This window comes from Triticum dicoccoides, chromosome 3A (assembly GCF_002162155.2).
Source record: "Triticum dicoccoides isolate Atlit2015 ecotype Zavitan chromosome 3A, WEW_v2.0, whole genome shotgun sequence".
Taxonomy (NCBI): domain Eukaryota; kingdom Viridiplantae; phylum Streptophyta; class Magnoliopsida; order Poales; family Poaceae; genus Triticum; species Triticum dicoccoides.
The window spans coordinates 11,604,419-11,617,584 of NC_041384.1; the positions used below are offsets into that span (position 1 = coordinate 11,604,419).

Below are 13,166 nucleotides of genomic sequence, written 5' to 3' on the forward strand. Positions count from 1 at the left end.
GCAAGCCGCGCCACTTCCCTCAAAAAGAAAACAAAAAAGATATCCCTCCCCTTCCTTCCCCGCCCCATCACACTTCTTGGCGGCGCTCCGGCGGTGGCTTCTGGTCTCGCCCCTGCGCTTATTGTGGCAGGCCGCCACTCTGCCCTAGTTGCGCATCTCTTCCCGTCAGCCGCTGCCGCTGCTGTCTACCTCCTCCGCCACCCCGCCGCATCAGGAAATGTGAACCTTCTTCCTATTTGTACTGGATGTTCGCTATGGTTCACCACAGATTTAGGAATCATCTGCGCCTAGTACAGATTTGGGAATCCTGCTGCCAATCGATCACTTGTGCAACGATTCAGCACCCGGCAACGGCTGGGACTAATTCAGATAATCGACTGCACCTCTTGAGTCTTGACTAGTGCTATTACTTTTCAGATTGTCGTCAAATCTGATGTCCGGTAACAGGTAGCGTTAGTTGATCTCAAAATAGACATGCATTACACACATTCTAATCATAGTTTTAAATAGCCGGCTATAGCGGAGCTATAGCCTTTTCAGCAGGATGCCGCTAAATGATCGTCTTCACAAACAGCCCGCTATAGCCCGCTTTAGCCCGCTATAGCCCGCTTTAGCCCGCTATAGCTGATTTGAAGGCCCGTCGCTATTTTCCATAGCCCGCTATTTAAAACATTGATTCTAATGCACAAATTCAGTCCAGCCGCTGTAGAACAACAAGGTTTGCAATGTTGAACTATTTTTCAAGTAAAGTTGGGCCTCATATTGTAATAATTCGAGAAGATACAACAGACATGTCAGTTGCTTTACATAAGAAATTCTCATGTCCTGCTCATAATCTAATTGGCTTCTATGTCAGGATTGTCTCATTTCACCTTGGGCCTAATATATGTGAGGCCAGAGGTGGAACTGAGGAGATCCACTGGAGATTGACGAACAGCTTGCCGAGGGAATTCAGCTAATCCACTGCACGGTTGAGTCACATGAGTGGTATGCAGCAACTTCCGACTAGTTCTATTAATAGTCAAATTCTCATGAAATTGATGCCATATAGCCTGGTAAATAGGGGGATTCTCATGGTCATAGTAGTAGAGATCGATGAGCAGCATACCATGATTGACTTCCATCTACAAACTTTGAGACATGGCCAACTATCCAAACGTATGATGATGCAATACACTTTACGAGTATCAAAATGCTAACTGATTCAAAAATCAGATGCCTTATACGATACACATTACTAAGCATAGCAGAACCTATTATGAAAGGAAAACACATTGGAAATTGGAAGAAATTTAAAGCACTTGTAATTTTTTTCTACTTCCAAATACCATTCATTTTGTCAATTTCTCTGCTTTGTTGGATCCTGGGAGCATTTTGGAACATGTTGTTAATTTCAACTACAATGACTAGAAAAATACCTGCATTAATTGATCTGAAAACAGACTTGCATTACATGAAAAAATTGAACATTCTAATGACTAAATTCAGTCCAGCTGTTGTAGAACAAGAAGGTTTGCAATATTGAAATACTTTGTAGGTAAAATTAACTTGAGACAAGGGGCTTCAGATTATAGTAATTTGAGAAGATACAACAGACTTATCGTTTGCTTTACATAAGAATATCTCATGTCCTTCTCATAATTTAATTGTCTATCTTGTCAAGATTTTCTCATTTCACCTGGGACCTGATACATGTGAAGCTAGAGGTGGAACCGAGGAGACCACATTTCCATCAGCGCCAAAATACACTTGATTTGTTGCAACAAAGTTATGATCAATGTTGCTCTCTGCATTCATGGCACCTTCCAAGACCTTGACTACCTCAGACATTTTAGGCCTTCTTTTGCAATCAATCTGCAAACACCACATTGCGAGCTTCATCATTTTAATTACATCCTGCTTATGTGCTAGCATATCGTTACTCTTATTGTCAATCAATTCTACCAACCGATTAGTCTTCACCTTTTCCTGCAATTGCGTGATGAGATGGATGCTCTCTTCGGATCGAGAATTGTCGAGGTTCTTTCTTCCACTAATGATTTCCATGACCACAACACCAAAGCTATAGACATCGGCCTTTTCCGTGATCTGTGATGTCAACCATTCAGGAGCTAAATATCCAGGTGTGCCTCTCATTCCGGTAAACACTTGACTCATATCCCTGTCAATGAGCTTGCATAGTCCAAAGTCAGAAAGTTTAGCATTGAAGTCATTATCTAAGAGGATGTTTTGTGGTTTGACATCCAAATGGGCAATCTTTTTCATGCACTCCTCATGAAGATAAGCGAGACCCTTAGCTATGTTAGTGATAATCTTGCACCGTGTGCTCCAATCTAGAGGAGGTGAATCCTTGTCATGTCGACAATAGATCCATCTGTCCAAGGATCCATTTGGCATGTACTCATATACCAAGAGCCTATGCGATTTCTCTGCACAGAAACCAATTAATCTCACCAGATTAATATGATGAATGCTGCCAATTGTCTGAACCTCTGCAGAAAATTCCCTTTTGCCCTGACCCGCTCGATCTAAACGTTTTACTGCAATCCTTTCATCAGCGAGCCGTCCCTTGAAAACAGATCCAAATCCTCTTTCCCCGAGCTTGTTTGTGAATTGCTCAGTTGCTGCTTTTAACTGTTGAAATGTGAACTTCATTGATGTTCCTTGTAGCTCCCCAAACTCTTCCTCCTCCATCTCATGATGTCGTTGTGTTCTTCGTTTACGTATAAAGTAATTGATGAGGAACAAGATGGAAAGAAAAATGAAGCCGCCTACAGTAGCTAAAATTGCAACAACTCTTCTTATAGAAGAGGATTTCACTTTCATGCTTGTTGGGCCAATAGTTGCAGGCAGAGCACTTGGGGCCATAGCCCGTAGGTGTTACCTTGGCTGTTGGTGCAGGCACAACACTTGGAGTCGTAGGTGTTACCTTGGGCGGGGGTGCAGGCATGGGACTTTCATCTGTAGGCGATATTGTTTGGTTGATCGTAGCACACAAGTGCACCTTCCCGTCCTGACCGACCGTCACACAAGTGGGCATCTTCCCGCCCTGATCGAGCTTCTCACGAGCTCCAACCGGAATAGCGGCTGGCCATATGATGGCAATGGGGAGGAGGAGAGGCAGGAGGCGGAGATCCGAAGAGGTACTCACCACTGCCATTTGTGTTATGATTTCTCATTGCGCCCGTCAACTTTAACCAGTATCTCAGTTGCAAACTTGTGATAGGGCTCCTGTGGCTGTGACAGACTGACAGCTAACGGATTGGAAGAGTGGTAGGGGATAGCAGACCAGACAGCCTAGAGTGGTAGGAGATTGCAGACAGGGACATGACCTGTCTGCTGAATCATTCAAGGGTCAGCATAAAACAACCTAACATTCTTGTCGACTTGTTTGCTTGTTTGTCCCTTTCGAATTATATCTGTACGTCTTCAAGTGAAAAAAAAGGAATGGCATCTGTATAGTGCGTTGTTTAATGATTTTGGCTGTAAGAAATCGCCAAATACGGCAGAAAAATGCGATCAAATCTTGCATAGGTGCTACCATATAAAACATGCTTTTTGACAAAATATCATCTCGGGAGAGTAGACATTTTTTCCCTTGTGTATCTCAGAGCCTTTTTTTTTTGCTGCTTGTTAATGTATCTCAACTCTCTTAGTACGGAATGCGGCAACTCTTCTGTGTCCATTTCGAAAAGAAACAATAACATACGTCTAGACTTCTAATATAATTAGACCGTATAACAGTGGTAGATTGAGTATTTAATCCCAGATTGCACATCCTTGTTTTCAGTTTCTTTGTTCTGGAGATCTGTACCGTTATAATTATAATGGAACCTGGCTCCTAATTTTGGGAGGCGTATGAAAAAAAAACATCTTTCTCCATTACCAATCTGCCGTATGCTTTGTGGCAACACTTTAGATCTGGAATCTGAGTCAGCAGCAGTGATGTAGAGTGAAGATCACTTTGCAAGAAGTACCCTTGGGTTGGGGCATTGTGATTGCTGGAAGCAGCTCGAGGCCTTGTTGACTGCCCTAGCTATCATATGCCGTCAACCGTATGGAGCCATGTCGACCTCGCGTAACTTCTTGATTGTGTCCAGACGAGGGTGGCAAAACCTTGTGATCCTTGTGACACATTTTGTAGCGCCAAATCTGAGGTTGTCACTCGCTGCTGCTGTTTCATAGAGTGGAAATCACTCTGGATCACAAGATCACGCTGGGAGGAAGCTGCGCGGTACCTGATTGAGGACTTGGTGCCAAAATGACTTGCTTGTAATCCGTCATCTATATGTTTAGCCAATCAGCCAAAAAGACAGGCTGAAGCCTCGTTATCTCGGTTCCCTGGTCGGCATGGAAAGAGTGTACGTACGTATTCCACACGCACCTCTTGATTTCATTTTATCTCTACTTCTCTAGTACGTCTGGAGAACAGCAACTCGGACCTCGTGTAGTCATATCAATCCACAGACTTGTAAAGCCAACATCCACCACTTGTTCCGGAACACAACTTGTCTGCTAGCAGCTGCAGCTGCAGTTAGTCCCTTTTGCTGTAGAATGTAGACTAGAGTATCCTTTCGTGCTAATTACTTTTTTCGTGGAAGGCTTAAATCAAAATCACGTCACTGTTTTTGACAGGTCACTAGCTGTTGGAGTTGTGTCGATTGTTGTGTACAAGCTAGGTTACAGTTGGATTTGAAGTCGTACTCTGTATAGACAGGGTATGGAATCCTGTTTTTATAGGACACTTGTATCATACGCCTCTTATATAATGTGGGGGCAGACACATGATGTTAGATATGCCAACATAATAGCACAGGTATGTAGGGGAGCCTGCGGTGTGTGCTGACGCCTAAGTGACCAGTGTGCGGTATTATGACGGTGTTACGGGAAGGCGCGACAGCAGGTTTTTTTGGGGTAAAAGCCCGGCTTCATTCACCAAAATCCACATAATGTGGGATCGAAACTACATTGTTGGCCAAACGACACACGCCGCTACCCTGGAGCTAAAGTAAGGAAAAAATTAGCTAAACTGTGTGCTTCAAAATTAGAAGCATGACCTTCAAACATAAATATACAAGTAAATGGTGTAGCTTGCGCTTTTGATCTTGTTAATGATGGCTCCATATCTGCCTTGATTTCTCTGGTTAAAGGCTATGATGAACTGCTTGATCTGTAGGTCTTCTGCTAAGCACAGTTCCTCACGACATGTCATGGCTTCCACGATCGCTGGATCATCAACTCCTTTGGTGACTAGAGCTGAGCTACCTAAGCAAACCCCACCATTATCACAGCAGACCACGGCCCCCGAACCTCCCCTCCCGGGTCTGATGCCTGCATCGACCTGAATCTTAGAAAAGTTCGGAGGAGGCGCCTCTGGCCGCTTTTGAGCATTTGTGGAGGTGATGACAGTGACCGGGGTTGAGTTACTTGGCTTCTTGGAGTTGATAATATCCAACTCATCAATGAACCTCCCGATGAAAAAGTGCGCTATTTGCGGATTTTGGAAAATGCTTTCATGAATCGCATTTTTTCTTGTTGACCAGATGGCCCAGAGGGTGAATGCAAGCTTGACAAAGAGCATATGAGATAATGACTCTATCTGTGTAAACAGCCAATGCTTGGCGCTTGGTTCAGTGGTGACCGCCAGCGCTTGGCCCATTTCATCATCAACTAAGGGCCAGGTACATCTAGATGTAGTGCATTCGACCAAGGAGTGGCACCATGAATTTGGTGCTCCGCACAGCCCACAGGAACTAGTTCGTAACATGTATCAGTGAGCCATCATCGGTCGGTTATGATTGCTTACACAGCCTCCCTAAGAACATACAGATCTTCACTTGAACTTGAATTTTTCACAAAATTTTCCAGACTCCCTCGTCTCTATTGCTTCCTGAACACCTGGCCGAACCATTCAACCACGCTTCCCTGCACTCCCTTGTAGGTACTAACATTCTGTATGCCAACTTCACAGAAAAGTGAGCACCAAAAGTCCTCTATATTTCGTGTAGATAAAGGTATTCTTAAGATGATGGGAACATTCATAGGCAAGAAAACCTCTCGTATTCGTTGGACATTCCATGTGGCTGATGTGGAATCAATAAGCTCAGAGAAAAAAGTTGGCAGATTAGGAGTCAAACAGCCATAAGGACGCATCATTTCATCACGTGGTAACCAATTCTCGGTCCAAATGTTTCTCGTTTCACCGTTTCCAATCCTCTCGATGAGCCCTTGTTTGAGAGTGCCTCGGCCTTCCAATATGCCCCTCCAAATTTGACTAGGGTGGTTACCAATACCAGAGTGTCTGACATTTCCATATTTTCAAGAAACGCCATGGTTTAAGGCGTTTCTCAAAAGAGTTGGATCGTGAAATAATTTTTACGAGAGGTCGTTTTGTGCCCAAAGATTATGAAAAGGTTGAAACAGTGATTTCGTCCAGGGGTCTTCACCATTTCTTCCAATAAGTAAATAAGGGTGTGTCCAACGCCGGCCCTCAGATCGCTCGCAACTGTCCGGACTGCATGATCCGGGCATGTTTGCCATCCAACGTGGTCCTATATCGGCCTGTTGACCGGTCCGGATGTACATTTTCCCGCAAACAGAAAACAAACTGCAGGGCTTTGCGGGCGTCTGGACTGCTATCCACGCCCACGTCAGTACACATTCATGCTGCTCTAGAGCGACCGCTCCGCCTTAACGCCAACCCATAGCGGACGTGACCTCTCGAGGGCGCCAACATTAAAGCGGCTCGGCAACCAAGGGCGCCGCCCACGCCACGTCCCTGGTGTCCTTGCATGTTCAATTTGGAGATACATTTACTAGACGGGACGGGACGGATATCTACCACGCCCGTTCAAAGTTCTCGTCCCTACATCTGTCGGCTCGCCGGCCGAGAAACCAACTCCGGCGCCGCATTGACGCACTTGGACGCTTAGCCTCGCCGATACCCCACTATTTAAAGGCGGCCACACCCGACTCACACAACAACCCATCCGCTCCACATCTTTCTCCCATGCACCACATCCACCATAACCGCGAGCGGGAACGCTCTATGGGAGAGCCTCTCGACATAGCAAAAGCACGAGGTGGCCATCCTTGCAGCCGCCTAACAGAGCCATTGTGCCAGGCGGTTAGAGGCCGACATGCCGGCCAGCTCTTCGGAGGTCTCCGACGATGAACCCACGATAGAGGCTGACTCCCATGATGACTCCTCGTTGGAGCCCACGCTGGTGCATGCCGGCTTAAGGATGGAGTAGGCACATGCGCAGTTCAACGCCATCATGGTCGAGGAGCAGACGGTGCCCCCTCCTATGTGGGCATTCCGGCAGGCGCAGGAGGAACAACGCTACAATTTGTTCCTCCTCTAGCAACAACAGCTAGCGGAGGGCCAGAACTACGGCAAGCTCGCGAGCAAGGAGGCTGTGGAGGCCATGGTCGTGGCGAAACGCTAACTTTGTCGCTAAGCAGTAGGTGCTATACCAGGGCGCCGGCGCTTAAGTCGTCACTTGCAACATACAGGCGGCACAGCCGGATGCAGATGTGGCGCTGGCTGCGCAGGCAATCGCGGATGAGAACACCGCCAGTTGCGCATCCGATGCATCACGAAACACTATTTGGCTGCACCGGTGGGATGGCGAGTGTGTCGGGCCCTCCACTTCCATCATGGACCTCATGTCCAGTGATGATGGACGGGTCGCGGACTCCGACGAGGATGAGTAAGGCATGGGAGGTGGCGGGGGCTCGACTCCCAAATGGGCCGGCCCGTCTCCCATTTTCTACTCTTTCTCGTCAGCGACTGCACTTTCACTCGCCGCCACTCATGGAGACGGCAGAGGAGGAGACGGTCGTTGGAAGGGAATAATAAGGACTTGGATGACCGGGCGTCGCCGTAGGCTAGGTTTTGGTATGGTTCCTCTTTTTTTTATATGAAAACTCCCCGAAATGTAATGAATGTTCTTCGGTTTGCATGAAAATCATCCGATGTAGATGTAATTCGTCTAGTTGTTGAAACCCGGTTTAAAATATATGTGGATATCTTTGAATGGCCATCTCTCGCATCGGTGTCCGTCGGATGGATGGGGTGACCCGATTTGGTTGAGGATTTCCGCTGGCACTCAATCAAAGTTTCGCGGCTCAGATTGAGGCCCAAGCTAGCTAATGAAGCCGTTTCTTCTGTCCGCCACATTTGGTGGGCTCGGCTGCGTACTGGACTACCGGGCCGTCCTCATCCCCTCACTCCAAGCGGACTAGCCGGCCGGCGGTGCCCTCATCCGCCGCGACGCTGGCGCCGGCGAACTGCACCGTGCCAGACGCGCCGCCGCCGTTGCTGGCCTCGAAATCCTCCATCCCTAGTACCACGTCTTTGCGCCGCATCCCATCTGCAGGCGCGCGCGACGCCCCGCCGCTCCTAATCGCCGGACTCCGGAGAGGGCCCCATGGCCATGGGGACGCCTCGCCGCCGTCTTCTTCGGTCTCATACCCACTTAATCCTCGTCGAATAGAGGTAACTAACTTCTCCCGCGTCAATTGGTCATTCGTACAATAGTGTCATGGTGAGCAGCTCACATGTCAGTTCTTCAGTAGGGACGACGAACTACACAAGTATGGCATCTGAAGCCTGAAGGACAAGGATGGGGATAAATCTCTATTCTGAGTTATATTTTGTTTGTACACTTTATATTTTAGACCCTACGAAGTCCTCTAATTACATTATTTATACACCAACAGTGTGTGTGTGGCTAGTGGCTACTGAACAAATCTGGGTACTTCACAATAAAAAATACCTGCATACCTTTCGGAAATTCTCTCAGGTTACTTTCCCACAAGTCTCTTTCTCAAGACTGAGAAGTATCCTCCAAAAGGATAGCCTTGGGAAGAGATTGTGGCTGCCAGTGTCACAGGATAGGAACGGCAGCTACCTCCTGCCCTGTACACCTTCCAACTACTACTTTGCAGGTCTGTTCCTTCCATTCGTCCATTGTTCGTGTAGCTCCAGACAGAGCAAACAGCTTTGCAAGCTCAAAAAGTCTTAACTCTTTGGATTGAAAAATCGACCAAAATCCTCGAACGGCCAGTGAAACAAATAAATTTGCCCCACCAACTGCCAACATTGTTAGTTACCTATAGTGGTGAAAAGGAGCAACCGAATCCCATATATATGTAGCATTTTACAGTTTTTTTCTTGTGACGGTTCAAGATTGGTTCGAGCCTTATTTTCCGCTTCTCCGAGGAAATCGAGCAATATTGTCAGCTGAGGTGTTTTTTTCTATCTCATTAGTGTTGGACTCATGCTGGTCAATCAATGACAATGATAAGCTCTATAAAAAAGAGTCTATTGAAGCTAACCTAACCAGTTCTTGTCTCTGAAATTTTATTGTCAGGGGATGTCTGCAAGACGCTCTACAGTTCCAGAATCCAGATAATAATATGCAGTCTCTGACCTTGCAAAGCTCTGCACAAGCATGCATAAGGGACAACAGGACAGATGGCAGCAGGTTGGTGTTACAAATTTAATCCCTAGCTTGAACTATATGAAAATTAATAATACTTCCTCCATTTTCGTATACAAGGTCACTATCAAAATTACAATTTACAACTACACAAGGCCACTAACATTAATCGAGGCAAAATTGATGGCGTTTGCCTACTAGTACCCGAGGACATTAATATCCCTTGTGTGCATACGGGAGTGAGAATGTTAGCTTGCATTGCCAACATTAATCAACCAACAAGGAGTAAGAGGGTTGGCTTGTTGTGCGTGTGAGAGAAAAAACCACATTAATTAACACGACAAACAAGATGACAAGCTAGCTTGCAACATTGACTTAAACATAGCATTGATTTTTACCTTGGTACCTGTAAATAAGTTTGTGACCTTGTATATAAAAATGGAGGGAGTACTAGGAATCTGTAAAATATATTGCCATGTCAACACATCAAAACATGGCAGTTTGAACCTGATTAATACCAGTTCAGTTCAGTTCAGTTCAGTTCAGAGAGAGAGCAAGCCGCGCCACTTCCCTCAAAAAGAAAACAAAAAAGATATCCCTCCCCTTCCTTCCCCGCCCCATCACACTTCTTGGCGGCGCTCCGGCGGTGGCTTCTGGTCTCGCCCCTGCGCTTATTGTGGCAGGCCGCCACTCTGCCCTAGTTGCGCATCTCTTCCCGTCAGCCGCTGCCGCTGCTGTCTACCTCCTCCGCCACCCCGCCGCATCAGGAAATGTGAACCTTCTTCCTATTTGTACTGGATGTTCGCTATGGTTCACCACAGATTTAGGAATCATCTGCGCCTAGTACAGATTTGGGAATCCTGCTGCCAATCGATCACTTGTGCAACGATTCAGCACCCGGCAACGGCTGGGACTAATTCAGATAATCGACTGCACCTCTTGAGTCTTGACTAGTGCTATTACTTTTCAGATTGTCGTCAAATCTGATGTCCGGTAACAGGTAGCGTTAGTTGATCTCAAAATAGACATGCATTACACACATTCTAATCATAGTTTTAAATAGCCGGCTATAGCTCCGCTATAGCCTTTTCAGCAGGATGCCGCTAAATGATCGTCTTCACAAATAGCCCGCTATAGCCCGCTTTAGCCCGCTATAGCTGATTTGAAGGCCCGTCGCTATTTTCCATAGCCCGCTATTTAAAACATTGATTCTAATGCACAAATTCAGTCCAGCCGCTGTAGAACAACAAGGTTTGCAATGTTGAACTATTTTTCAAGTAAAGTTGGGCCTCATATTGTAATAATTCGAGAAGATACAACAGACATGTCAGTTGCTTTACATAAGAAATTCTCATGTCCTGCTCATAATCTAATTGGCTTCTATGTCAGGATTGTCTCATTTCACCTTGGGCCTAATATATGTGAGGCCAGAGGTGGAACTGAGGAGATCCACTGGAGATTGACGAACAGCTTGCCGAGGGAATTCAGCTAATCCACTGCACGGTTGAGTCACATGAGTGGTATGCAGCAACTTCCGACTAGTTCTATTAATAGTCAAATTCTCATGAAATTGATGCCATATAGCCTGGTAAATAGGGGGATTCTCATGGTCATAGTAGTAGAGATCGATGAGCAGCATACCATGATTGACTTCCATCTACAAACTTTGAGACATGGCCAACTATCCAAACGTATGATGATGCAATACACTTTACGAGTATCAAAATGCTAACTGATTCAAAAATCAAATGCCTTATACGATACACATTACTAAGCATAGCAGAACCTATTATGAAAGGAAAACACATTGGAAATTGGAAGAAATTTAAAGCACTTGTAATTTTTTCTACTTCCAAATACCATTCATTTTGTCAATTTCTCTGCTTTGTTGGATCCTGGGAGCATTTTGGAACATGTTGTTAATTTCAACTACAATGACTAGAAAAATACCTGCATTAATTGATCTGAAAACAGACTTGCATTACATGAAAAAATTGAACATTCTAATGACTAAATTCAGTCCAGCTGTTGTAGAACAAGAAGGTTTGCAATATTGAAATACTTTGTAGGTAAAATTAACTTGAGACAAGGGGCTTCAGATTATAGTAATTTGAGAAGATACAACAGACTTATCGTTTGCTTTACATAAGAATATCTCATGTCCTTCTCATAATTTAATTGTCTATCTTGTCAAGATTTTCTCATTTCACCTGGGACCTGATACATGTGAAGCTAGAGGTGGAACCGAGGAGACCACATTTCCATCAGCGCCAAAATACACTTGATTTGTTGCAACAAAGTTATGATCAATGTTGCTCTCTGCATTCATGGCACCTTCCAAGACCTTGACTACCTCAGACATTTTAGGCCTTCTTTTGCAATCAATCTGCAAACACCACATTGCGAGCTTCATCATTTTAATTACATCCTGCTTATGTGCTAGCATATCGTTACTCTTATTGTCAATCAATTCTACCAACCGATTAGTCTTCACCTTTTCCTGCAATTGCGTGATGAGATGGATGCTCTCTTCGGATCGAGAATTGTCGAGGTTCTTTCTTCCACTGATGACTTCCATGACCACAACACCAAAGCTATAGACATCGGCCTTTTCCGTGATCTGCGATGTCAACCATTCAGGAGCTAAATATCCAGGTGTGCCTCTCATTCCGGTAAACACTTGACTCATATCCCTGTCAATGAGCTTGCATAGTCCAAAGTCAGAAAGTTTAGCATTGAAGTCATTATCTAAGAGGATGTTTTGTGGTTTGACATCCAAATGGGCAATCTTTTTCATGCACTCCTCATGAAGATAAGCGAGACCCTTAGCTATGTTAGTGATAATCTTGCACCGTGTGCTCCAATCTAGAGGAGGTGAATCCTTGTCATGTCGACAATAGATCCATCTGTCCAAGGATCCATTTGGCATGTACTCATATACCAAGAGCCTATGCGATTTCTCTGCACAGAAACCAATTAATCTCACCAGATTAATATGATGAATGCTGCCAATTGTCTGAACCTCTGCAGAAAATTCCCTTTTGCCCTGACCCGCTCGATCTAAACGTTTTACTGCAATCCTTTCATCAGCGAGCCGTCCCTTGAAAACAGATCCAAATCCTCTTTCCCCGAGCTTGTTTGTGAATTGCTCAGTTGCTGCTTTTAACTGTTGAAATGTGAACTTCATTGATGTTCCTTGTAGCTCCCCAAACTCTTCCTCCTCCATCTCATGATGTCGTTGTGTTCTTCGTTTACGTATAAAGTAATTGATGAGGAACAAGATGGAAAGAAAAATGAAGCCGCCTACAGTAGCTAAAATTGCAACAACTCTTCTTATAGAAGAGGATTTCACTTTCATGCTTGTTGGGCCAATAGTTGCAGGCAGAGCACTTGGGGCCATAGCCCGTAGGTGTTACCTTGGCTGTTGGTGCAGGCACAACACTTGGAGTCGTAGGTGTTACCTTGGGCGGGGGTGCAGGCATGGGACTTTCATCTGTAGGCGATATTGTTTGGTTGATCGTAGCACACAAGTGCACCTTCCCGTCCTGACCGACCGTCACACAAGTGGGCATCTTCCCGCCCTGATCGAGCTTCTCACGAGCTCCAACCGGAATAGCGGCTGGCCATATGATGGCAATGGGGAGGAGGAGAGGCAGGAGGTGGAGATCCGAAGAGGTACTCACCACTGCCATTTGTGTTATGATTTCTCATTGCGCCCGT

General features: G+C 45.5%; 2 protein-coding genes and 1 long non-coding RNA gene across 3 annotated transcripts; 1 reads left to right on the forward strand and 2 right to left on the reverse strand.

Annotated features, from left to right (window-relative positions):
- Positions 1–1,538: 1,538 nt before the first annotated feature.
- Positions 1,539–2,982, reverse strand: LOC119266647 (G-type lectin S-receptor-like serine/threonine-protein kinase SD2-5). The gene is made up of 2 exons (XM_037547893.1): positions 1,963–2,982; positions 1,539–1,854 (listed from the first exon to the last, which is right to left on the reverse strand). Exons 1-2 carry the CDS (start codon positions 2,866–2,868, stop codon positions 1,675–1,677), a joined length of 1,086 nt encoding a protein of 361 aa, XP_037403790.1. The 5' UTR covers positions 2,869–2,982; the 3' UTR covers positions 1,539–1,674.
- A 5,238-nt stretch (positions 2,983–8,220) lies between these two features.
- LOC119270942 lies at positions 8,221–8,798 on the forward strand. The gene is made up of 2 exons (XR_005134377.1): positions 8,221–8,500; positions 8,578–8,798. It is a non-coding gene; the product is annotated as an uncharacterized LOC119270942 (long non-coding RNA).
- A 2,718-nt stretch (positions 8,799–11,516) lies between these two features.
- On the reverse strand, positions 11,517–12,960 carry LOC119266653 (G-type lectin S-receptor-like serine/threonine-protein kinase SD2-5). The gene is made up of 2 exons (XM_037547901.1): positions 11,941–12,960; positions 11,517–11,832 (listed from the first exon to the last, which is right to left on the reverse strand). The coding sequence occupies exons 1-2, from the start codon at positions 12,844–12,846 to the stop codon at positions 11,653–11,655; spliced, it is 1,086 nt and encodes a 361-aa protein (XP_037403798.1). The 5' UTR covers positions 12,847–12,960; the 3' UTR covers positions 11,517–11,652.
- Positions 12,961–13,166: the final 206 nt, after the last annotated feature.

Coding starts and splice junctions, on each gene's coding strand:
- LOC119266647 (XM_037547893.1), bottom strand. CDS start 2,868: ATGGCCCCAAGTGCTCTGCCTGCAACTATTGGCCCAACAAGCATGAAA. Junction 1,855..1,962: donor TCACGCAATTGCAGGAAAAG/GTGAAGACTAAT, acceptor TGGTGTTTGCAG/ATTGATTGCAAAAGAAGGCC.
- LOC119266653 (XM_037547901.1), bottom strand. CDS start 12,846: ATGGCCCCAAGTGCTCTGCCTGCAACTATTGGCCCAACAAGCATGAAA. Junction 11,833..11,940: donor TCACGCAATTGCAGGAAAAG/GTGAAGACTAAT, acceptor TGGTGTTTGCAG/ATTGATTGCAAAAGAAGGCC.